The sequence below is a fragment of the Delphinapterus leucas genome, chromosome 19 (genome assembly GCF_059928025.1).
Source record: "Delphinapterus leucas isolate spDelLeu-1000000601 "Yukka" chromosome 19, BTC_Dleu_Yukka2, whole genome shotgun sequence".
In the NCBI taxonomy this organism is placed as follows: Eukaryota; Metazoa; Chordata; class Mammalia; order Artiodactyla; family Monodontidae; genus Delphinapterus; species Delphinapterus leucas.
Window position 1 is genome coordinate 36968034 of NC_143147.1, and position 24912 is coordinate 36992945.

At 35.0% G+C, this 24912-nt stretch overlaps 1 protein-coding gene across 1 annotated transcript in view; it reads left to right on the forward strand.

Annotated features, from left to right (window-relative positions):
- STXBP4 (syntaxin binding protein 4) overlaps positions 1-24912 on the forward strand; it is a 189695-nt gene that overhangs the window by 25275 nt on the left and 139508 nt on the right. The window contains exons 5-8 of the mRNA XM_022552629.2: positions 6666-6772; positions 6947-7166; positions 8476-8554; positions 13979-14073. Coding sequence (XP_022408337.1) covers positions 6666-6772; positions 6947-7166; positions 8476-8554; positions 13979-14073 — 501 coding nt within the window. The remainder of the gene's footprint in view (positions 1-6665; positions 6773-6946; positions 7167-8475; positions 8555-13978; positions 14074-24912) is intronic.

A 24912-nucleotide genomic window follows, 5' to 3' on the forward strand; every position in this document is an offset into this window, starting at 1 on the left:
TCCTTACTACATACTGTTGACTGTTCTACTCTCAATAGCTCTTGAACCCATCAGTCTTCTTGATCTCCACTGCCATCACCATTGCTTAAACTATCATCAGTTTTTATCAGACCTCACAATAGCTTTGTCTGCTCTTATGCACCATTCCTATTTCCCTCCCAGCTATCCAACTAATACTTACTTGCCTACAAGGCTCTGTATTATGTGACTTCTGCCCTCTACTTCTCTGACTCTCCATCCCCACCTATGCTTTCAGAGTAGCATTCTTTCAGTCCCCGGAAGGGGCCTGGTTCTTTCTCATCTTATATGCTGCTCCCTCTGACTGAGAACAGCTCCCCCCATTACTTTCAAATATCAATTCAAAGACCACTTACGAAGAGAGGTATTCCTTGTGCTTCCCCCATCCCAAGTCTAGGCCAGGTTGTTTTCCTGTCTGTGCACCTTTCCTTCATATCACCTGTCTGTGCCTGTTTCTTTCCTTCTCAGTTTGTGATCATACATCAGTATCTGTGACTGTTTTACCAACTCTGCCTGAGCCACAAGTCTCAGATTATTTCCTAAGTGCAAGGATATTATCTGATTTTATTCACAATAATATCTTTAGTCCCTAGCTTGGTACCTGACACATATTAATTGCTCAATTAATACCAATGAATGAATAATCCTTTAGTCACATTTCTGAGAATTCACTGATCTGCCTGTTTGCCATTCAACTGCCACCATCTGGGCTCCACACAAAAGTACCTCTTCTTCTTAGCCCTTTGTGTCCGATTCTGAACCACACTTTGAATGTTTTTGTTTTTTACTTTGTTTCTCTGCTAATACTGTAAGGACAGCAGGCAGGAATCAAAATTTTTTCCTCAAAACTGACATATTTCATTTACCTGATTCTAGGGCACACACACACACACACACATACAGTCAGCCCTCCATATCCTTGGGTTCCAAATCTGTGGGTTCAACCAACCTCAAATTGAAAATATTCAGAAAAAAAAATTCCAGAAAGTTCCAAAAAGCAAACTTGAATTTGCAGCACAGGCAACTATTTACATGGCATTTACATTGTATTACATAGCATTTACATTGCATTAGGTATGATAAGTAATCTAGAGATGCTTTAAAGTATGCAGGGAGGGTGTGCATAGGTTTCATGCAAATGTTATGCCATTTCACGTAAGGGACTTGAGCATCCATGAATTTCGGTATTCAAGGGGGTACTGGATCCACTCTCCCTCAGACACCAAGGGACTACTGTATACACATACACACACATATATATAAAACAAATATATGGGTATAGAATTACCTGTGTGTAATTCTATCTATCTATCTCTATATATCTATATCTGTATCTTTTTTTTTTCTCTCTCTAGCATCTCTGAAATTGAGATGGATCTTACAATAAATGTCATAGTATAATTGGCAGCATTTTTTCACTGGAACTGGGACCAAGGATTTTTTGGATAGTTAGGGCAAAGGCCTCTGGATGGCAGGGGGTAAAGAAACCAATCAATTGGTGGGAGCTAAAGCAGTAGCAGCCAAGAGGGTTCACTTTAAGATGTCACTCACTTTTCTCCTTTGCCATTACTATTTGTGTTAGAGCCATCTTAATTTCCTCAAAGTGTTTCCTGGGCCTTATTCATTTATTGTGGACCTATTGTATACCTGGCACTATGCTCAGAGATATAACCATGAAAAAGACATAGTTCTGGTCAACTGAAAGAATCAATGCTGCTAATTTGGGAGTTGCTGAATTAATATACTCCAATGGAAAAAAAGATATGTAAACAAATAAGGACAGTACAGAGTAAGTGCAATAATATAGATAAGTAAAAGTGCATTTGGAACAAAGAGAAGGGGACAATTAAGTAAATCTAGGGAGATGGAGAAAACTTACAGCAGAAATAATGTTTGAATTTGGTTGTGAAGTTTAAATGAGAGTTCATCAGACAGAGAAGTGGCAAGGTGGGTGGTGGCATTCTAGATAGGAATTAATATGTGTAAGTGAATTAAAGTTTGAAAGACCGTGGCTGATTTGAAGAACACTTTCTGAGAATAGAATGAAGAATTTGTATGCTGAGGAGGGGAGGTAGGTGATGAGGCTAGAAAAAGTAGATTGCAGCTAGTTTGTTGTGCTAGGTTTGGGAAGTTCAGTTCAGCTTTTCCAACAAGTGGGCAGTCATAAAGGGTTCTTAATTTGAGGAGTGGGAGGGTTAAATTTGCTATTACTGTAAAAATTGCCTGCAACAGATATGGGATTCTGATTCAACTCACTTCAATTTAACACCTACAATGTACTAGGATTTTATATACGTTATTTATCACAGCAACCTTGTGCAATAGGTACTTATCCCCACCTCACAGCTAAAAAAATGAGTCTCATGGAGATTAAACGAATTGCCTAAATTCATGTTAATAACTGGTATTTAAAAAGTGATACTTCCATTGACTTTCATCCTTTATGAAAGTATGGGAAAGGAATCCAAAGGCTTGCAGGAGCATTCCTTAGTATTTAGGAATAATGAGTTAGAATCAGGCTGTATATATGGTTATGGTAACACATTATTTAGAAAACTGTAATGGTCATTATAATCTGAAATGGACAGTGTTGGCAGCTTTTAATGAAAGTATGCAAGTGTTCAAGAATACATCATTATTTCAACATCTTTATAAATGTCAATGTGAAAGAATTCAGACTGAAGTTAGGTGTGTGAAAGTGCTTGGCACCTTGCCTGTCATGTTGTGTAGTTGCTCAATAAGTGCTGAACCAGAATCTAGACAGTGTGGAAGAGGCCTCTCTGAAGTTACTATCTTCACAGACACATTAATCCAGCTGGGGCAGAATTCACTGGCTTTGAATGCCAGACTTTTACAGAAATAGCTTTGTTTTAGTTTGCAGGTTCTGACTTTTAAACAGGTTCAGAAATTCACATGATCAGCTAAGATCTTATTCTAGGAGGCAAAGAAAAAAAAAAAAACAACTGCTGTGAGTACTTTTTAGAAACAAAAATATATATAAACACCAGAAACCACAGTCAGAGACTTTCTTCTTCTTCTCTTCTCTGACTCTTGTCTTCCTGGAAAATGCTACTTCAGTAGATGGGTGTACTTTAATATAAGATGTGTTAAATTGCCTTACTGAGAACTTTTTCCTCTGCATGGCTAATACTGTGCGGCGCAAGAGGCGAATGTGGGAGGCTTCTGTTTTCTGAAGGCTTTTTCTCCGTAATGCTGTCAACCAACTGTGGTTTCTATAAGATACATGGATAGAGGAGCTGTCTCCGACAGTTTAGAATTTAGTTCCGTGTTCCTTGTAGATGAGATTGTGCACCTCCCCTATCCCCTTCCTTAGCTTTCTTTCATTGTTTATGAATATCTAGCTAGCAAGTTGTGGAGCTCAAATTCGAATTCAAATCTATCTGGTTGCCACAACTCGTGCTCTTTTTTCCTCATCAGTCCACTGCCTCTGAAGACTGCTGCCCAACTAGAAGACAGATGAGGTGCCATCTGGCTTATAGTCCTCGTTATAGAATTTTCCCTTTTCAAGGAAGTTCCATAAAAGGCAGTTTAATACCAAGAATATTCAGATTAAAACAAAATAACCTAATATTTACTGTCCACCACCCCAATTCTAAAAGAACCTTTTTTCCCTTGTCAGTGCCCTTTAAATGCTTTGCTCCAATGAAGCAAGGCTTTCTTCATTTTTCCCTTTCTTTCCTCAAATTACTTCCAGGCTTTGGGACATAAATCAGTAGTAGAATAGTCATTAAATTTCAGTTATAATCTACCTTATTAAGCTGATTCTAATGAGGAATTTTTTTTGCAGATCCCAAATGGTCTAGAGCTGGATTTAACAATGACATTTATTTAATTTTATTTATTTTAAAATTAGATTTTAAGAACCTCTATTTGGCCCTTACTTCCAATGCCAGTTTTGGAATATAGAACCAAAATAAAATTCATCTGGTTAGGAACATTGTTGAGGCAAATGTCATGAGCTTTCTTTTGATGGGCTGGAAAATTTCTTTTCTTTTTAATAATGTAATATTTTATGCATACAAAAGGATATTGGAACATATATCTAACTTATGAAGAATAATAATGAAACAAATGCCTATGAATCCACTTAGAGTTCACCATTTGACTTATGAAGTAGAAAATTTTACTATTAAGGCTTCCTATATGTTTTCCCCCCACCCCATTGCATTCCCTACCCTCCCTCCCAGAAATAAGCACTCTCCAGAATTTTGTTCTTCCTTAACTTTTATTAGCCTTATCGTTTTGCCTGTGGCAAAAAGGTTGTTTTTGTTTGTTTGTTTGTTACCATTTCACTTTAACCTTAAGGAATGAGTTATCCTCAAACTAATATTTAGCATATTAAATTGAAAGCTCTTGTACCTAAGTTTCTAAGTATAGTCTGGGTATAATTGATTTAAATGCATATATAACCAAAGTCTGTCATAAGGCTTGGGCCCAGGTAATACTGAACTGTGTTTATAAAATCTTACAAAATCAGCTCTTTCATTTTACTGAACATTTAGGATCCATATGGTAGATACTTCCTCCATATTGCTTAGCGTTTTCCAGCATTACTATTGTGTTTTATTCCCCAGACATCTATCAAATGGAAGGAGAAAAAAAAAATCACTTGTGAATATAGCAATTGTGTGTTCTCTGACTTTGCTAATTATGTTTAATCACATACCTATAAAATCCAAATTAGTTTTCAAATTTTATATATTTTAAAATCAAATTGCCTTTTTGGATTTTTTTGTTTATATTTCAGAAGGGTCATAGGGTCATTATGCATTTAGATTATAATATCTTTCATTACACAATATTTGAAATAACATGTTCCCATAAAAATTCTTGATAAATATTTTATATTTATTTTGCTTTCTTGTATACTCAGTATTCAGTGTGAGAGATAATAGTAAAGGTCTTTTTTTTTTTTTTTTTTTTTTTGCGGTACGCGGGCCTCTCACTGTTGTGGCCTCTCCTGTTGCGGAGCACAGGCTCCGGACGCGCAGGCTCAGCGGCCATGGCTCACGAGCCCAGCCGCTCCATGGCATGCGGGATCTTCCCGGACCAGGGCATGAACCCGTGTCCCCTGCATCAGCAGGCAGACTCTCAACCACTGCGCCACCAGGGAAGCCCAGTAAAGGTCTTTTTAAAAAACATTATTGTTATTTAAAAGTAAAGTAACCATAAATCACCATTATTATATATTATATACGTTTATTACATATAATGCAGTTCAGACCAAAGATCAGTTATTCAGGGATATATCAATATTGTATCGGACTTTCAAACAGAGGGGTCTCATAACATGGACCTTTTTTATAACTCCAGTTGATTCTTTTCATCAAGGAAGTGTGGGAAATAATACTTAGGTAATGTTTACAGTATGAAAACAAAAACAGTAAGGGCAGAAGCTATCCCAGGGATAGCTTGGGGTCAAAGGCCTGCAGATACCTGAACTCTTCCTACTTCCCCATCCTCATTTCTCATGATTTCTGGCTCACACTTTTTAATTGAACACTGTGTTGAAGGCTATAGTCCCCTGCACACTATATGTTGCTTCTCATCTCTGTGTCTTTATCCTGCTACCTCCTTGATGGTAATATGTTTCTTCTTTACTTCCTTCCATCCCCTTATCTTCACCATCTCTTTTCCCTGGTTAATCCTATTAATTAAAACTTATTTTATACATAGTAGATAAGACTTTTTAAAAGATCTTTCCTTGAATTTGTGGAATTTACTTAAATACCATCAAGGGTGAAAATGCTTTCTAACCATATAAGCTTCTTCCCTAGTTATAGAAATAATGCTTTCTGTGTTTGTACTAATGATAAATGGAGAAGCATCTTAAGAGCTGAAAATTAAGAGAGCTCATTCTTCTTTTCCAGTTTGAATTAAAAGAAAAGGCAAATGAAGACTGAGAAAGCTTGCCTAACATGTACATTCAATTTTGTAACTTTTGTGCTTTGTCTTATTCAGTTAGGCTAGTTATAGGCAGAGCCAGGACTTGACAAAGACAATGCCAGGCAGCCAATTAGAATTGGTCGTTATTAGTAGGATGTGAATAAAGCTACCTGTCCAACCAACTGGGCCTGAGTCACAGGAGGGGCAGCAGGTCCAGTGAAGAAGATGTTTCACCATGAATAGAAATGTGGGTAGAATCAATATAATTAAGCTCCTTGACTGAATTTTTAAAAATTCTAACTGTGGAATAACTCAGTGTTTGGTGGGATGAAAGATAAAGGAATGCTCAGAAACTGAAGTGAATGAGGCTTATATTCCGAAATATACCAGAATTATTTAGCCTACTTTATCACATTCAGAGCTGTATTTGTCTCATACAACTGACCTTTTAAAACAGGCCTCTTTCCTAGTGTACCAGACTATGTCTTCATATATTCAGGATTCCTTAGGCTGAAAGTTTATTCAAGGAGTACTTGAACATTTCCATTTCATTCATGTATATTACCAAACCAGACTTTAATCAAACCATTTTGCTGTTGGGGTTCTTTGTCTAAAATTTTCTTTTTACTCTTTTCTTTAAGTCATTCTTTACTAAAACTGTGCTTTGCTTTAATTGCATCAATTAACTTTTGAAGAAACACCTTAATCAGTTTCTTTACAAATGTTACTATTTTTGTTAGGATGGACGTTTGAAACCAGGAGATCAACTTGTCTCAATAAACAAGGAGTCTATGATTGGTGTATCATTTGAAGAAGCAAAAAGCATAATTACCAGAGCCAAGTTGAGGTAACTATTCTATCTGTAAGATAGAATGAGTCATTTAGCATGTCTCCCTAAAAATAGAAATTTAAGTTGTCCTAGTACTTTAGACCCAAAAGAAGTATTTTTTGATAATATATGAAACATTATCTTAGAATTCAATTGTACTATATCCATAAAGTGATTTCTTTTTAATACTAGGTCAGAATCTGCTTGGGAGATAGCATTCATAAGACAGAAATCTCACAGCAGTCATTTAGAAAATCCATCGTGTTCATCCCTTTTACAAGCTACAGGAGAATATGGACCTCAAGCCTCAAAATTTAGTCTTCTTTCTTCTTCCCCTGAAATACTAATTCCAAAGACCTCATCGACTCCCAAATCTACAGATGCCATTTTATCTTCTTTTAAGATAAATCAGGTAATCTTAAATTTTTCTATTTATGTAGTCCACAAATCCCCTATGTGTCATTATGTTTGTCATATACATATAGAACTATAATTTTGGTAATATAGTTTGTTAACAGATTGGTATTTCCTTGAAATACCAATCTTTGCTTAAGATTTTATGCTATGCTGTCAATAAATACAGTTTTTCAAGTCAATATATTGTTTGTCCAGAAAATCATGATCAGTAATGGCATCACAAAGATATGCCTAGATATCACTCAAAACTATGATATGGAAAGTTATATTTATTTTCAGATAGTCTCTAATATGGTTCTGTTCATTATTTTTTCTGTTTTCTGCTTGACTGAAGACAGGCAATCTTCCTTTCTGTTGCTCAGCTCTTTCCTGTACAGTGTAGGTGGATTTTGTTCCCTCATGTGTGTATGCTGGAATATATCAATAGTTCACCCTAGAATCACACGAAAGGGAGAGTTCCTACATCAAAATCGATATAATTACAGTCCTCCCTCATCATCTGTGGAGGGATTGGCTCCAGGATAACCTCCCCACACCCTGACAGCAGATACCAAAATCTGAGGCTGCTCAAGTCTCTTGTATAAAATGGTGTAGTATTTGCATTTAACCTATGCACAGCCTCCCCATATACTTTAAATCATCTCTAGATTACTTATAATACCTAATATAGTGTAAATGCTATGTAAATAGTTGTAAATAAATACAGTGTAAATGCTATGTAAATAGTTGCCCATGCGGCAAATTCAAGTTTTGCTTTTTGGAACTTCTTAGAATTTTTAAAGAATAGTTTTAATCCATTGTTGGTTGAATTTGCACATGCAGAAATGGCAGATATGAAGGGATGACTGTAATTACTAATTGCAACGGTGCCATAAATAATGAGTTATAAAATAGAGTGTATACCCTATAAAACAAACTTGAAAATCAGGTAGGCTTTTAGTCAGTGCAATAAAATTCATCAAAAGTAATTTCAGTTTCTGGTCCATGCTAATCAGATACAGAGTTTAAGATTTTCTCTTAGCCCTTTATACTTTCTCATTTGGGGTTATAATACCTTTTCAGAGACACAGTGCATAGCCTTATATTTTGTTGTCCTTGGGTATGGTAGAGCTGAAAGCAGTTGTTACTTTCATTCTGAATTGCTGTGTTTGAAGGTGAATATACCAAAATTTTAAAGGTTTTATATTTGGGGGACTATTGCTTTAATCTCTTTAATCATTCTTTTTATGTTAACGTGAGCTTCTCGTCTGGTTTTTGACCTACTTTAGAAAATGACATTTCACCTTCCTCATTTTCTTTCATAGATTAAAACTGGATACAAGAAAACAGAACAGATTCCAATTACTTCTTCAGACAACAGCCCTACAGATATGCCTAATACAGGTAAATGCACATTTAATTCCTCTTTCCTGTTATTTTTTTCAATTACTCTCTCAATGAGGAGTACATAATGTGACTTAAAAGACTTTAAAGAAGGGTGCATTATGCCTTTTTCCTTCATTGAATAAAAGAGCAAAATGAATCCATTGTGCAGCGGTCCCTGTTAGATTTTGACTTTTATTGGAAATTTTCCTGAACAAAGGGTTGAAATTTTAAAAGATGCATTATCATCGCAATGTCTATGAAGCTGTAATAATCAATGAACTGTTGAAACAAAATAATGAAAACTCTTCTATAACTCAAGATTAGGCTGCCTTGCCCTTTTAGTGAAATCCTCGTGAGGTATATTAAATGCACCTTTCAGGGAAATTATAGAAGGGAGCATAGCTTAAGAAAAGAAGTATGTTTTGTTTTTCTTGGAAGAGATTATATAGACATAAATTAGAAAGAACATCAGTATTGTGAATTCAGTATTACTGGTTCTTAATTAGCATGAAATGATTTATTGACTTTTCAAAACAGTAAAGGATTAATTGTGTAAGCTACCCATAAAAAAAGGATTTTTATCAATCTGTAAAGTGTTTGTAGGCTCAAATATCAAGAAAAAATTCCTTCCCTTAAATTATCTCCAAAAGTTAAAGGGAACAACAATAAAAACAAACAAACAAACAAAAACTATACTTATTGAAAGGAAGAGTTAATTACATGTCTAAATTATAAAGCAAATTGTTACTCGTATACTTTAATTTTTAATAGCATTGTGTAGATCAAAACTGCAAAATAAAGAAGAGTTAGCAGAAATTATAGTGTCTTAGTCTGTGTGGGTTACTCTAACAAAATACCGCAGAATGGGTGGCTTATAAATAACAAACATTTCTCACAGTTCTGGAGGCTGGATCATGGTGCCAGCATGGTCTGGGTGAGAGCTTCCTTGTGGTTGCAGGCTTCTTATTGTGTCCTCACATGGTGGAAAGTTCTTGGGAGCACTGTGGGACCTCTTTTGTAATAACACTAATCCCATTCGTGAGGGCTCCACCTTCATGCTCTAAGCACCTCCCAAAGGCCTCAACTCCGGAGGTTAGGATTTCAACATATGAATTTCGGGTGGACACAAACATTCAGACCATAGCACATAGCTCCTATACTTAATAGGAATTTATAGTGAATTTCATAGTAGTTTCTCTGATTTGGAGCAATATTTACCAGTGGGTTAGGAACAATCTTTAGCTGTCAATTATATGCCTTTTTACTTAGTGGAATTTGTTGACCCTTAGAAACTTTATTAGTATTATTTCCTTTACATAATTAATTCTCATTCTCTTGATGCCTCTTTTAGCCAATTTATTTACTCAGTAAGTATTTACTGAGTATGTCATGTGCTTCATAGTTCGGTAGAAAATATGAAGGAACTGGGATTTTTTTTCCATGAGATACTTGATAGTATATTGTGAAATAAAATGTGGGATTAAAAACCTTCATTATTCAGATTAGAAAGCACATATGTGTGTGTGTTTATTTATGTGTGTGCGTGTGTGATTATTTTATTGAATAAATACTAGACTATTTGCAGTGTTCTGTGTTGACTAGAGCGGGGGGGGTGGTTTTGGTACTCTAAGAAGTATATGTCTTATGGACAAATAACACATTTGCACAAGATGTGTAAAGACATGAGCAAAGTAGATTAAGGGAAGAAGTAGTAAGTGACCTGAGTGTGATATAGGGAAAACACAGTGGTTAGTCACCAGGCTCTGAATGAAAACGTAGAGATTCAGATCTTTGCTCCCAACTTATTGGCTGAATTAGCTTATTATATTGAAATAGTTTCCTCATGGGTTTGTTATGAGTATTAAACAAGATTATGTATGTCAAGCACTTTGTAATTGGTGCATAGAATATGCTCAGTACATTTTGCTGTCATTATTATTAATATTACAGAACCTGAAGTTTAGAGTATAGCTCAGATAATATTCCAGGGCATCTTTTTTAGAGCAGAAGTGAAAGCTTCTGTCCTTTAATTCAATTTTGCATCCTCCCCCTCTACCCCAGAAGCTAGTACATAGTAAAGAATTTGTCACAAAATATGCAGAAATCAATAGAGAAAAATTTCTTGGCAAAAGTCAGACATCATCTGGATCTTGAAAGAAGTGATAAACATCAACAGATGGATGAAGGTAACAGATCATCCTAAGTGAAGGAGGCATCATCATCAAATGCAAAGAAGTTAGGTCAAGCTACATGTCAGGTGGCCCTAGGAGGCAAATGTGATCAGAGCAAGGAGATCCTGTAGTAATGAACAAAACTGAGGTAAATTTACATCAGTGACTATAAGAAATGATGCTAGATTTTGTAATAGAAAAATAATTTAGTGAAAAACGTATTTGAGTGAGTTAACTGTATGTAAATATTAAAATGCAAGTAAAATGGAACATTTTTCTAGAGTAGAAATGGAATTGACTCAGTACCATTTTCTTCCACATAAATGTAGTAGGCCAGATGTTTCTGGGGAGAAAAACAAAGCAAAGTCAACTCTAAATTATCTCTAGGTAACTTATATACCTTGTGACTTGTCTGTTATACGTAGTTAATTATAGATTGTTCCCAAATTAGATCCTTAACCATCACATCTAGACTCCTTCAGCCAGCTGGTATTTATTAAAAAACATAAATGAGTTTTAATGTTAACCTCAACAAAAATAAACTTAATGAGGCAAGTCATCTCAAAAGCATTCCAAAGTGTAAAACTGGTTAGAATGTTTAAAATTCACATTATACTTGAGTATGTTTTTCGAAACTATTCTGTTATATGAATTTCTTATTTCAGAATCCAGAGTTGTTTACTACTGCCATATGCTGAATAATGCGTGAGTTTGTGAGTGAGCTAAAAACATGCTAAAGACATTCCTAAGGAAATCAGTAAAGAATTACTACGTGAAGGGATACGATCATTAACTTTACCACCACACAAGCCTTAATTCTCCTGCAATAAGGCTTTTAAAAGTGAAAACAAACTAGTATGGGGGAAAATATCCATGGTGAGGGTTCATGGTATTAACTAAATGGTATTGATCCTACCCTTATAAAACATTTCCTTTCTTCTGCTCCTAAAAAGAGGAATAGGAAGAGAAGAGCCAAGGGAATAATAAGCCATACTTTGAAAGTTCTCACCCCCTCCCAGAGAGGAGCAAATAAAGAGCCCAAGGCTGAAAGTGAGAGAGGACACTGCCAAATGAGGAAAACTGTCTGTGGGAGAGCTTTTCAGGTCAAGTTACCTTGAATTACCAAAGCCTGCTGGATTTATGTCCACATCCTCCTAAGGTTTTGGCTCAAATGTAAAGATTTAGGGGAAGTTTGGCTAGAAGAAAGTGAGGTTTTGTTAAGCCATGATTGCATATTGTTAAATGGGGGATTATTATAAGTTTACATTAAATCTCCTATTAAATCTCTGTGTGTCTGTGTTACTATTAACGCTACTTTATAGTTTTCATAGTAGTTTTCTATGATTTTTAATTTACCTTTACAATTCCTGTAAGGTGATCTGTTTTATTCTTCCTACTTTACAGATGAGAAAACTGGTGATGAAAGATATTGACACATTTAAGAAATTGTCTTCAGGGGTCATAAGAGATTAGAATCCTAACATGGTCACCTACTAGTTGTATGATCTTGGGCTAGTTTCTTTACCCTTTTGGGCCTTAGTCTCATCATTCTTGGGTTGGAAATAATAACACCTGTGTCACTGTGGTTATTGTAAAGATTAAATGAGCTTATATATATAAAGTACTTAGTGTAATGCCTGGCTAAAAGTAAGCATAAATAAGAGTTAATCTGTTATTTCCACTGCTGCACATAGCAAATTTTTATGCTTAGATGTAGGAAAACGTAAGTGAGAACCCACACCTTGGTGTGAGTCCCTATCCTTCCCTCTCTTTTGTCTTCTCTCTATGCCTTCCACACACACTTGAATTGAGTAATTCACACCCAGGGTTAGTCTTGGTCTGAAATCATAATTAGGTTAGCTTGGGTCCACCTTGTGTTACTGTGCCTTAATGATAGGTCAGGCACCAGACTGAAAGTCGTTGTCAAGCCTCACATGTCCAAACCCTAAAAATGAAAGATAAGGTTTGACTTACCCGCTCTTTGGGCTTCCAAACCACTTCACTCCATGCTGATATTTTATGCTACACTTTAGGTTTGGCACAAAATTTCTCTTAAGAGGAAAAAAATTTTATATGTATAATATATTTTTAGCCCTTGGCCAACAATTAGGTATCACAGCAACTAAGGCGTCTTTGTTGCTTATGTCAAAATTGTAAAAATTGTATTATACTAAAATCAGTCTTTCTCTAGGTTTGACTTCCATTTAAAGCTAAAAGTCAGTAACCATTTTTTTTTTCATGATCTTGACACCTATAAGCTATATTCAAGATTTTACATAGAATGTTAAGGAAGCGTTAAAGGTTTAGAGGAAGACTATTTATTTTCCTATGCACTTCTTATGTTCTTAAGAAAGAGAATGCAAATCATTTTGTACTTAGAGACAGATGCTCTGAGAAATAAAAAAAAATTAAAACGCTGCATAAAAATGTGACATTTTAAAAAGTTTTTTCTCTTCCTCTTGTTTCTATGTAGAACTAGTAAAATACCATTTAAAAGTGTATTTAGAATGGTGACAATTTAGATATAAGGATTGACATGAATTGCAGGAATTTGCTTGAGAAACTTTGGCATATTAAGGCAAATAATTTTTCAAGTTCTAGTCCCTTGTGACACCTGTTTTTTACTCAGGCAACAAGGACATAGCTCGTCTAAATAATCAGGGTAGACTGAGAAGGCGTTAGAGAATGGGTGAGAGGTGTATGACACTCAACTCTTGAGAATCCATTTATGCTACTTGGAATATAACTTCTGTAAAATAAGAAATAGGATTTTTAGTTCAAGAAGTTCTGAGCCTATATCATACTTTATGTGCAAACTTGAAACAGTTTGCATTTGTGAGTTTTTCCATAGTACCTCCAGAACTCATGTAGCAAAACCACTTTTGCCAGAGAAAAATCATGACCTTTTAAAATTTCTAATATGATTTTGCTTATTTTGGAAGAAAAAAAAGACTTTTCATTTTGCAATTAGTAAGCTGTTGTGATGACAAGGTAACTGGTGGGATGTATGTTTGTTGTGTTAATATTTCTGTGTGACCTAATGCATAATTGCCCACTCTTTTTATATCATGTCTTTTAAGGCTTAAGTGAAGCTGGTTTATATAATACATTTTAGATTTAAAGAACAAAAAATCATGAAAACAAAAGTGAAAACTGCCAACTGATTAGCCAGAATTCTTTCTGAACCTCAGGAGCCCAGAACACATCCTGTCAAATGAAAAATTCTATTCCAATTAAATTTCCAATTAATGTGTACCCTGTTGTCTCGTAGATATTGCCCCTGCCTTGACTGATAATTATGGACCACAAGGAAAGAAGATTTCCCTAAATCCCTCTGTTCGCCTTAAAGTAGAGAAACTGGAAATGGTAAATACTTGAAATTTTCATTTTTCTTCCATAAAACAACAGCAAGGAAATATTCTCATTCTTTGAGAGGATAAGGGATTGGAGCCATTAGTTTCTTGAAGAGTTATCGATTTACAGTTAAATGAATGGCAGTTTGGGTTTAAACTGTTTAATTCATGTTTAATTTGGGCAGTTCATGGTGGTTCATTAGTACAAAATAGAAATAAAACCTTTTGTAACTAAATTACCTTCAAATTAATCAGTTTCCTCCTGTGTAGGAATGAGACAAATGTGACGTTTTATAGTATAGAATCAAAGGAAACATGGGATAAATTATGACAAAGTGAAGTAGACTTCAAATATGTAATGGCAATAAGTGCAAGGAAATAATACTCTATTACTCAATTGTTTAAAATGTGAAGGGAAACTAAATCTTAAAGAACAAAATAGAAGCCTACTAGATATAAAGAAGATGGTAGCAATGTACCAAATAGTACATTTGGTACAAAATAGTACATAGTACAAAAAAAAAAAAAAAAGAGAGAAAAATTATAAGCAGAAAATGATTATAAAACTTTTCCTCTCAGGATACCTGGAAGATGACAGCAAAAATGTGTGATTTTTTTTTTTTTAATATGAAAATGGATATAATGCCGAAGGTTCACAGCCTCTACTTTCCTATCAGTTTTTGTGGATAATAATTTTTTTTTTTTTTCGGTACGCAGGCCTCTCACTGTTGTGGCCTCTACCGTTGCGGAGCACAGGCTCCGGACGCGCAGGCTCAGTGGCCATGGCTCACGGGCGCAGCCGCTCCGTGGCATGTGGGATCTTCCTGGACCGGGGCACGAACCCGTGTCCCTTGCATAGGCAGGCGGACTCTCAACCACTGCGCCACCAGGGAAACCCTGGATTATGATTTTTTACACTTTTAGGAACAGTATGAGAATGCATAGCTGGAATAAATATGCATTACCATTCATTCACATATTCAGACCTTTGCATTGTCCTATAGTAATACCCTTTTCAGTGCCAGTTTGAATCTTACTCTTTGTTCAAATTCTGACTCAATTCCACCTCCTTTGTACAGCTCCTTGCTAACTTTTATAGTTCAGGCCAATATTGCCATATTTTGCACATCTGTAGCACTGAACATTATTTTGCAGTACCCTGTAATCTTCTGTGTTTTGTTTTATCAGTAAGTCAAAGCTTACAATCTCTGTGTACCTACCACCATTTAAACACCTGGTTTGTGCTCTATAAAATTCTTATTAATTAGGTACTTGAGATGTCTCCTTCATATCTTCGAAATCCTGAGTATCTTTCCCTATGTTTTACTCTCTTTTTATTTGTGGCTGAAATGTAAGTTCTGGATAATAGCAAGTTTTACAATCAGTGATAACATTTTCAAAAAATAGAATGTTTGAGGTTTAAAAACGTATCTATTAATATCTAAAAATGAATAATTACTGTTTTTTAATGATATTGCTGTAATATATATTTTTGAACATCCAAGATTTAATACTAACCATTCCTCTGGATAAGGAGAAAACTATTCAGCTAATGACTTTACCTGGCAGTCATTATTCTTTGACTCAGTTTAAATTTTCCTAGCACATGATATTTTTAAAATCTGATTAATTTTCTTAGAGATATGAAAATCATCTAAATTTATATTGATTCTGAGAAATATGAGTTGCTTGCACATTGAGTATTCCACTTTTGGTCCTCCTTTGAGCCTTAGCAAATTGATTTTTGTAGAAACATAAAATGGCAGTTTTACAGCAAAGGAAACCTACATTCTGTGTAAATTCAGCTTCCCTGCTTTTATTCTAAATATTTTTAGTGACTATATTTAGTAGAGCATTCTCTCTTTTTCAGAGTTTGAAACTAAATTCCACTTAATAATTTTTTTTTTCTAAAATCCATATTAGCTTCTATCTGCCCATACATTTGCTAAGCTACTCTTACTTTTTTGAATAGTTACATATTAATGTAATAATATCTGTATCACTTTAATTTGAAATAGATCCTTCTATTTTAGTTGCTACTTTGTAGACAAATTCAACTTTATTGTCCATTACATTTTTACAACATTTCCTATTTAGTAATAGATAAGGCCAATATGTTCAAGTATTTAAAATGTAATAAAATTACATTTTTTTACTTTATCACTTATAATTATATTGCATATAGTATCTAGGAAATTGGTGATATAAAAGGTTTCACAAGGAAAAGGTGTTGACTGATTATGTGGTTATTAAGTCATTAGCTAACACAGTACAATTTTTAACAAAGGCTAAGAGGTTAGAATTTGATGAAGGAAATTACCTTCAAGATGTATGTTTGTGGGGCATTGACTTCATGAAATCTTTCATGTTTTAGTAGTCGAGGTAGACAATTTTGTATCAGGATATACTGGAAAATAATTTCTAGCACTGAACTAATACTATGTGTCTCCTTTGATCCCACTGTTAAACTTATAAGTAGGTATGGTAAACATAGCAAATAGGGATTTTTTTTTTAGTTGGCTTGAAGAAGAAGAATTACTGCACCTTCTCGCTATCTATGTTTTTGTATCTGAGAAAGATGTTTTGGGATACAGATGCCATTTCGCTGATATTTACTTTACCTCTTGCCATTTATGTAACATTTGAAGAAAGCTGTAGTGAGCAATGGTATACCCAATGTCTGAATACAGTTAATGAGGTGTTCTTTGTATTAGGTTGGGAAGTAGGTGACTAATATAAGGAAGTGACATTTTTTAGATTCATCATTTAGATATCAGAAAAAGTTAAGGACATTTATTTGTCCAATTAACAAAGTTGATTTTTGTTTACGGTGAAAACATGACATTAGTTATACAAGAAATTATTGGAACCTATTTTTAATCAAAAATAAATTACCTCCAATTTATTATTTTTATTGAAGTATACTCAGTTTACAGTATTATATTAGTTTCAGGTGTACAGCATACTGATTCAGTATTTTTGCAGGTTATACTCCATTATAGGTTATTAGAAAATAATGGCTATAATTCCTTGTGCTGTACAGTAAATCTTTGTTGCTTATCTATTTTATATATAGTATTTTATATCTATTAATCCCATACCTGAAATTTGTCCCTACCCCCCCCTTCCTGCTCTTCTTTGGTAACCATAAGTTTGTTTTCTACACCTGTGACTCTGTTTCTGTTTTGCATATACATTCATTTGTACTGTGTTTTACATTGCACATGTAAGTGATATCACATAATATTTGTCTTTGACTTATTTCACTAAACATATTCTCTAGGTCAATCCATGTTGCTGCAAATGGCAGAATTTCATTCTTTTTTACGGCTGAGTAGTATTCCATTATATATACATTCACACACGCAATCACACAAACACACATCTTCTTAATCCAGTCATCTCTTTTTTATTTTTAAGATCTTTATTGGAGTATAATTGCTTTACATTGTTGTGTTAGTTTCTGCTGTATAACAAAGTGAATCAGCTATACGTATACTTATATCACCATATCCGCTCCCTCTTGTGACTCCCTCCCACCCTCCCTATCCCACCCCTCTAGGTGGTCACAAAGCACCAAGCTGATCTCCCTTTGCTATGCAGCTGCTTCCCACTAACTGTTTTACATTTGGTAGTGTATATATGTCGATGCCACTCTCTCACTTCGTCCCAACTTACCCTTCCCCCTCCCCGTGTCCCTAAGTCCATTCTCTATGTCTGCATCTTTATTCCTGTCCTGCTTCTAGGTTCTTCAGAACCTTTTTTTTTTTTTAGAGTCTATATATATATGTTTGTTAGCATATGGTATTTGTTTTTCTCTTTCTGACTTACTTCACTCTGTATGACAGATTCCACCTCACTACAAATAACTCAATTTCATTTTTTTATGGCTGAGTAATATTCCATTGTATATATGTGCCACATCTTCTTTGTCCATTCATCTGTTGATGGACATTTAGGTTGCTTCCATGTCCTGTTTATTGTAAATAGTGCTGCAATGAACATTGTGGTACATGACTCTTTTTGAATTATGGTTTTCTCAGGGTATATGCCCAGTTGTGGGATTGCTGGGTCATATGTTAGCTCTATTTTTAGTTTTTTAAGGAAACTCCATACTGTTCTCCATAGTGGCTGTATCAATTTACATTCACACCAACAATGCAAGAGTGTTCCCTTTTCTCCACACCCTCTCCAGCATTTATTGTTTGTAGATGTTTTGATAATGGCCTTTCTGACTGGTGTGAGGTGATACCTCACTGTAGCTTTGATTTGCATTTCTCTAATGATTAGTGCTGTTGAGCATCTTTTCATCTGTTTGTTGGCAATCTGTATATCTTCTTGGGAGAAATGTCTGTTGAGGTCTTCTGCCCATTTTTGGATTGGGTTGTTTGTTTTTTTGATATTGAGCTGCATGGGCTGCTTGTATATTTTGGAGATTAATCCTTTGTCAGTTGCTTCGTTTGCAAATATTTTCTCCCATTCTGAGGGTTGTCTTTTCGTCTTGTTTATGGTTTGCTTTGCTGTGCAAAAGCTTTTAAGTTCCTTAGGTCCTATTTGTTTATTTTTGTTTTTATTTCCGTTTTTCTAGGAGGTGGGTCAAAAAGGATCTTGCTATGATTTGTATCATAGAGTGTTCTGCCTGTGCTTTCCTCTAAGAGTTTTATAGTGTCTGGCCTTACATGTAGGTCTTTAATCCATTTTGAGTTTATTTTTGTGTATGGTGTTAAGGAGTGTTCTAGTTTCGTTCTTTTACATGTAGCTGTCCAGTTTTCCTAGCACCACTTATTGAATAGGCTGTCTTTTCTCCACTGTATATTCTCGCCTCCTTTATCAAAGATAAGGTGACCATATGTGTGTGGGTTTATCTCTGGGCTTTCTATCCCATTCCATTGATCTATATTTTTGTTTTTGTATCAGTACCATACTGTCTTGATTACTGTAGCTTTGCAGTGTAGTCCGAAGTCCAGGAGCCTGATGCCTCCAGCTCCATTTTTCTTTCTCAAGATTGCTTTGGCTATTCAGGGTCTTTTGTGTTTCCATACAAATTGTGAAACTTTTTGTTCTACTTCTGTGAAGAATGTCATTGGTTGTTTGATACGGATTGCATTGAACTTTGGGTAGTATAGTCATTGCTTTGGGTAGTATAGTCATTTTCACAATGTTGATTCTTCCAGTCCAAGAACATTGTATATCTCTCCATCTGTTTGTATCATCTTTAATTTCTTTCATCAGTGTCTTATAGTTTTCTGCATACAGGTCTTTTGTCTCCTTGGGCAGGTTTATTCCTAGGTATTTTATTCTTTTTGTTGCACTGGTAAATGGGAGTGTGTTTCCTTAATTTCTCTCTCAGATTTTTCATCATTAATGTATAGGAATGCAAGAGATTTCTGTGCATTAATTTTGAATCTTGCTACTTTACCAAATTCATTGATTAGCTCTAGTAGTTTTCTGGTAGCATCTTTAGGATTCTCTATGTATAGTATCATGTCATCTGCAAACAGTCAATCCAGTCATCTCTTAATGGGCACTTGGGTTTCTGGCATGTCCTAGCTATTATAAATAGTGCTGCTATGAACATTGGGGTGCATGTATCTTTTCCATTTAGCGTTTTCATTTTTTCCAGATAGATACCCAGGAGTGGAATTTCTGGATCATATGGTAGTTCTATTTTTAGTATTTTTAGGAACCTTCTTACTGTTTTCCACAGTGGCTGCACCAATTTACATTACTTTTAACGGTGTAAAAGGGTTTCCCTTTTCTCCATACCCTTGCCAACATTTGTTATTTGTAGGCCTTTTTGATGATAGCCATTCTGACAGGAGTGAGGTCATATCTCGTTGTTTTGATTTTCATTTCTCTTATAATTAGTATTGCTGAGTATCTTTTCATGTGCCTGTTGGCCATCTGTATGTCTTCTTTGGAGAAGTGTCTATTCAGATGTTCTGCCCATTTTTTGATGGGGTTGTTTGTTTTTCGATATTGAGTTTGTGAGCTTTTTGTATCTTTCAGATATTAACCCCTTTTCGGTTGCATTATTTGCAAATATTTTCTCCCATCCCATACGTTGTTTTTTCATTTTGTTGATCGTTTCCTTTGCTGTACAAAAGCTTTTAAGTTTAATTAAGTTGCATTTGTTTATTTTTGCTTTTATTTCTTTTGCCTTAGGATACTGATCTAAAAGAATATTGCTATTATAATTTATGTCAAAGAGTGTTCTGCATTATTTTCTCTTCTAGGAGTTTTATGATTTCTGTTCTTACATTTACGTCGTTAAACCATTTTGAGTTTATTTTTGTATATGGTGTGATGGAATGTTCTAATCTCATTGTTTTACATGTGACTGTCCAGTTTTCCCAGCACCACTTATTGAAGAGATGGTCTTTTCTCCATTGTGTATTGTTGTCTCCTTTTTTGTAGATTAATTGACCATAGTGCGTGGGTTTATTTCTGGGTTGTCTGTTCTATATCATTGATATATGTGTCTGCTTTTGTGTCAGTACCACACTGTTTTGATTACTGTAGCTTTTTAGTATAGTCTGATGTCTGGAAGAGTTATACCTTCAGCTTTGTTCTTTTTTTGCAAGGTCATTTTGGCAGTTTGGGGTCTTTCATGGTTCCATACGAATTTTATGATTGTTTGTAGCTCTGTAAAAAATGTTCTGGTATTTTGATAAAGATTGAATTAAATTTGTAGATTGCTTTGGATAGAATGGCCATTTTAACAATATTAATTCTTCCAATCCAAGAGCACAGGATACGTTTCCACTTCTTTATATCAGCTTCAATTTCCTTCATCATTGTTTTATCATTTTCAGAGTGTATGTCTTTCACCTCCTTGGTTAGGTTTATTCCTAGGTATTTTATTATTTTTGATGTGATTTTAAAGAGAGTTTTTTTTTACTTTCTGTTTCTGATATTTCATTATTAGTTTTTAGACCACAGCGGAATTATGTATATTAATCTTTTATCCTGCTACCTCGTTGAAATCATTTATTAGTTCTAATAGTTTTCTGTGGAGACTTTAGGACTCTCACTATGGAGTATCATGTCATCTGCAAATAGTGACAGTTTTACCTTTTCACTTTCAATTTGGATAATTTTTATTTCTTTTTCTGGTCTGATAGCTGTGGCTAGGACTTTTAATACTATGTTAAGTAGAAGTGGTGAGAATGGGCATTCTTGTCATGTTCCTGAATTTAGTGGGAAGGTCTACAGCTTTTCACCAGTGAGCATTATGTTGGCTGTGGGTTTCTTGTAAATAGCCTGTATTATGTTCAGATATGTTCCCTCTGTTCCCACTTTGGCAAGAGTTTTTTATCATGAATGCATGTTGTATTTTCTCAAATGCTTTTTCTGCATCTTTTGAGATGATCATGTGGTTTTTGTCTTTCCTTTTGTTAATGTGGTGTATCACATTGATTGATTTGCATATGTCAAACCATCCTTGTGCCCCTGGAAAGAATCCAACTTAATCATGGTGTATAATCCTTTTTATGCATTGCTGGATTCGGTTCGCTAATATATTTTTGAGGACTTTTGCATCTATAGTCATCAAAGATATTGGCATGTAATTTTCTTTTTCTTGTGGCGTCTTTGTCTGGTTTTGGTATCAGGGTAATGGTGGCCTCCTAGGATGAATGTGGCAGTGCTCCCTCCTCTTCAATTTTTTTGGAATAGTTTGAGAAGGATAGGTATAAGTTCTTTATATGTTTTGGTAGAATTCCCTAGTGAAACTGCTTGGTCCTGGACTTGTTTGCAGGGAGTTATTTTATTTCAGATTCTATTTCACTTCTAGTGATTGTTCATTCAAATTGTCTGTTTCTTCTTGACTCAGTCTTGGCAGGATGTATGTTTCTAGAAATTTGTCCATTTCTTCTAGGTTGTCCAATTTGTTGGCATATAACTGTACATAGTATTCTCTTATGATTTTTTGTATTTCTGTGATATCAGTTGTTATTACTCCTCTTTGATGTCTTAATTTGTTTATTTGGGTCCTCTCTTTTCTTCTTGGTGCCTCAATAGAGGTTTGTCAATTTTGTTTATCCTTTTAAAAAACCAGCTCTTGGTTTTATTGACCTTTTCTATTGTCTTTTTGATCTCTATTTTATTTCCTCTGTGATCTTTATTATTTCCTTCCTTCTTCTGACTTTGGCTTTGTTTATTCTTTTTCTAATTCTTGCGGGTGGTAGGTTAGGTTGTTTATTTGAGATTTTTCTTGTTTCTTGAGGAAGGCCTGTATCACTATGAACTTCCTTCTTAGAACTGCTTTTTCTACATCCCAAAGATTTTGTAAAGTTGTGTTTTCATTTTTATTTGTCTCAAGGTATTTTCTGATTTCTTCTTTGATTACATCATTGACCCATTGGGTTTTTAATAGCAGGTTGTTTACTCTCCACGTGTTTGTTCTTTTCACTTTTTTTTTTTTCTGTGGTTGATTCCTAGTTTCAGACCGTTGTGGTCAGAAAAGGTGCTTGATATAATTTTTACCTCTAAATTTGTTGGGACTTGTTTTGTGTTCCAGTATATGGTCTATCATAGAGAACATTTCTTGTGTGCTTGAAAAGAATGTGTATTCTGCTTTTGGGGGGGTATGCAGTAGACATTGATTAAATCCAACTCTATTGTGTCATTTAGGACCTTATTGCCATATTGATTTTCTGTCTGCATGATTTGTCCATTGATGTCAGTGGGGTGTTAAAGTTTCCTATTGTTATTGTATTATTGTCAGTTTCTCCCTTTATATCTGTTAGTATTTGCTTTATATATTTAGGTCCTCCTGTTATAGGGTGCTTATGTTAATGAGTGTAATATTCTCCTCTTATATTGATCTCTTTATTATTATATAATGTCCTTGTTTGTCTTTTGTTATAGCCTTTGTTTTAAAGTCTATTTTGTCTGATACACATATTGTTACCCCACTTTCTTGTCATTTTCATTTATATGAAATAGCTTTCTTTCATCCCCTCACTTTCAGTCTGTATGTCTCTCTAGCCCTGAAGTGTGTCTTTTGGTAGGCAACATATTGAAGGGATTTTTTTTTTAATCCAATCAACCACCCTATGCCCTTTTTTAAAAAAATTAATTTACTTACTTATTTATTTATGGCTGTGTTGGGTCTTCATTGCTGCATGCGGGCACTCTCTAGTTGCAGCGAGTGGCTACTCTTCATTGTGATGCATGAGCTTCTCATTGCAGTGGCTTCTCTTGTCGTGGAGCATGGGCTCCAGTAGTTGTGACGCACAGGCTCAGTAGTTGTGGCTCATGGTTTCTAGAGCACAGGCTCAGTAGTTGTGGTGCATGGGATTAGTTGCTCCACAGCATGTGGGATCTTCCTGGACCAGAGCTCGAACCCGTGTCCCCTGCATTGGCAGGCGGATTGTTAACCACTGAGCCACCAGGGAAGTCCCCACCCTATGTCTTTTGATTGGAGTGTTTATTCCCCTGACATTTACAGTAATTATTGATAGGTAAGTACTTATTGCCATCTTATTACTTGTTTTCCAGTTGTTTTTGTAGTTCTTCTCTGTTCATTTCTTCTTTTTGTTTCTCCCATTGTGGTTTGATGATTTTCTTTAGTAGTATGCTTGGTTTCCTTTCTTTTTATTTTTTGTATATCTTTTGTAAATTTTTGATTTCTGGTTACAATGGGGTTCATATATGTTGATCCATAATTATATGTACTTCATTTAAACTGATAGTCATTTCAGTTCAAACACATTCTAAAAGATATACATTTTTTACTCCCCTCCCCCGTATTTTGTGTTTTTGATGTCATACTTTACATCTTAATGCTTATCCCTTAACTGTTTATTGTAGTCAGAGTTTCTTTTACAATTTTTGTCTTTTAATCTACTTATTTAAGTAATCTTCAATCCTTAATATATATCTGTCTTTTCTAGTGGGATTTACCTTTCCTATAGATTCTTACTTCGCTTCCATTTAGAAAAGATCCTTCAGGATTTATTTTAGGGTAGATCTGATATTGCTGAATTCTTTTAGTTTTTGCTTGTCTGAAAAGTTCTCTCTCCTTTTGTTCTAAATGATAATATTGCTCCATAGGGTCTCCTAGGTTGCAGAGTTTTCCCTTTCAGCACTTTGAATATATCATGCCACTCCCTTCTGGCCTGCAACGTTCCTACAGGGAGATCAACTGATAGCCTTATGGGGATTCCCTACTTTATGACTCTTTCTTTTTCTCTTGCTGCTTTTAGAATTCTCTCTTTAACTTTTGTTGTTTTAATTATGATATATTTTAGCGTGGGTGTGTTTGGGTTTATCTTGTTTTCAAATCTCTGTGCCTCTTGTGCCTAGATACCTGATTCCTTCTTTCAGTTTGGGAAATTTTACAGCCATAATTTCTTCAAATACATTTTCAATACCTTCCTCTTTATCTTTTCCTTCTGGAACTCCTAGAATGTGAATATTGGTACATTTCATGCTATCCCAGAGTTGCCATATGTTACTTTCACTTTTTTTTTTTTATTTGCCTTTCTGACTGCTGTTCTGATTGGATGATTTCCATTATTTTATCTTCCAGATCATGCATGCGTTCTTCTGTGTCATTTAGTTTGCCATTTGTTCCTTCTAGGGTGTTCAGGGTGTTTTTTATTTCAGATATTTAATTATCTATTTTCGATTGGGTTTCTTTTTTTTTTTTTGGCCAAGCCACGCAGCTTGTGGGATCTTAGTTCCCACACCAGGGATTGAACCTGCGCCCTCAGCAGTGAAAGCACAGAGTTGTAACCCCTGGACCACCAGGGAATTCCCTCAATTGGGTCTTTTTTATATTTTCTAGTTCCTGTTAAGATGATCTGTGTTTAGATCGATTCTTTTCCCTAATTTAGTTAGCAAT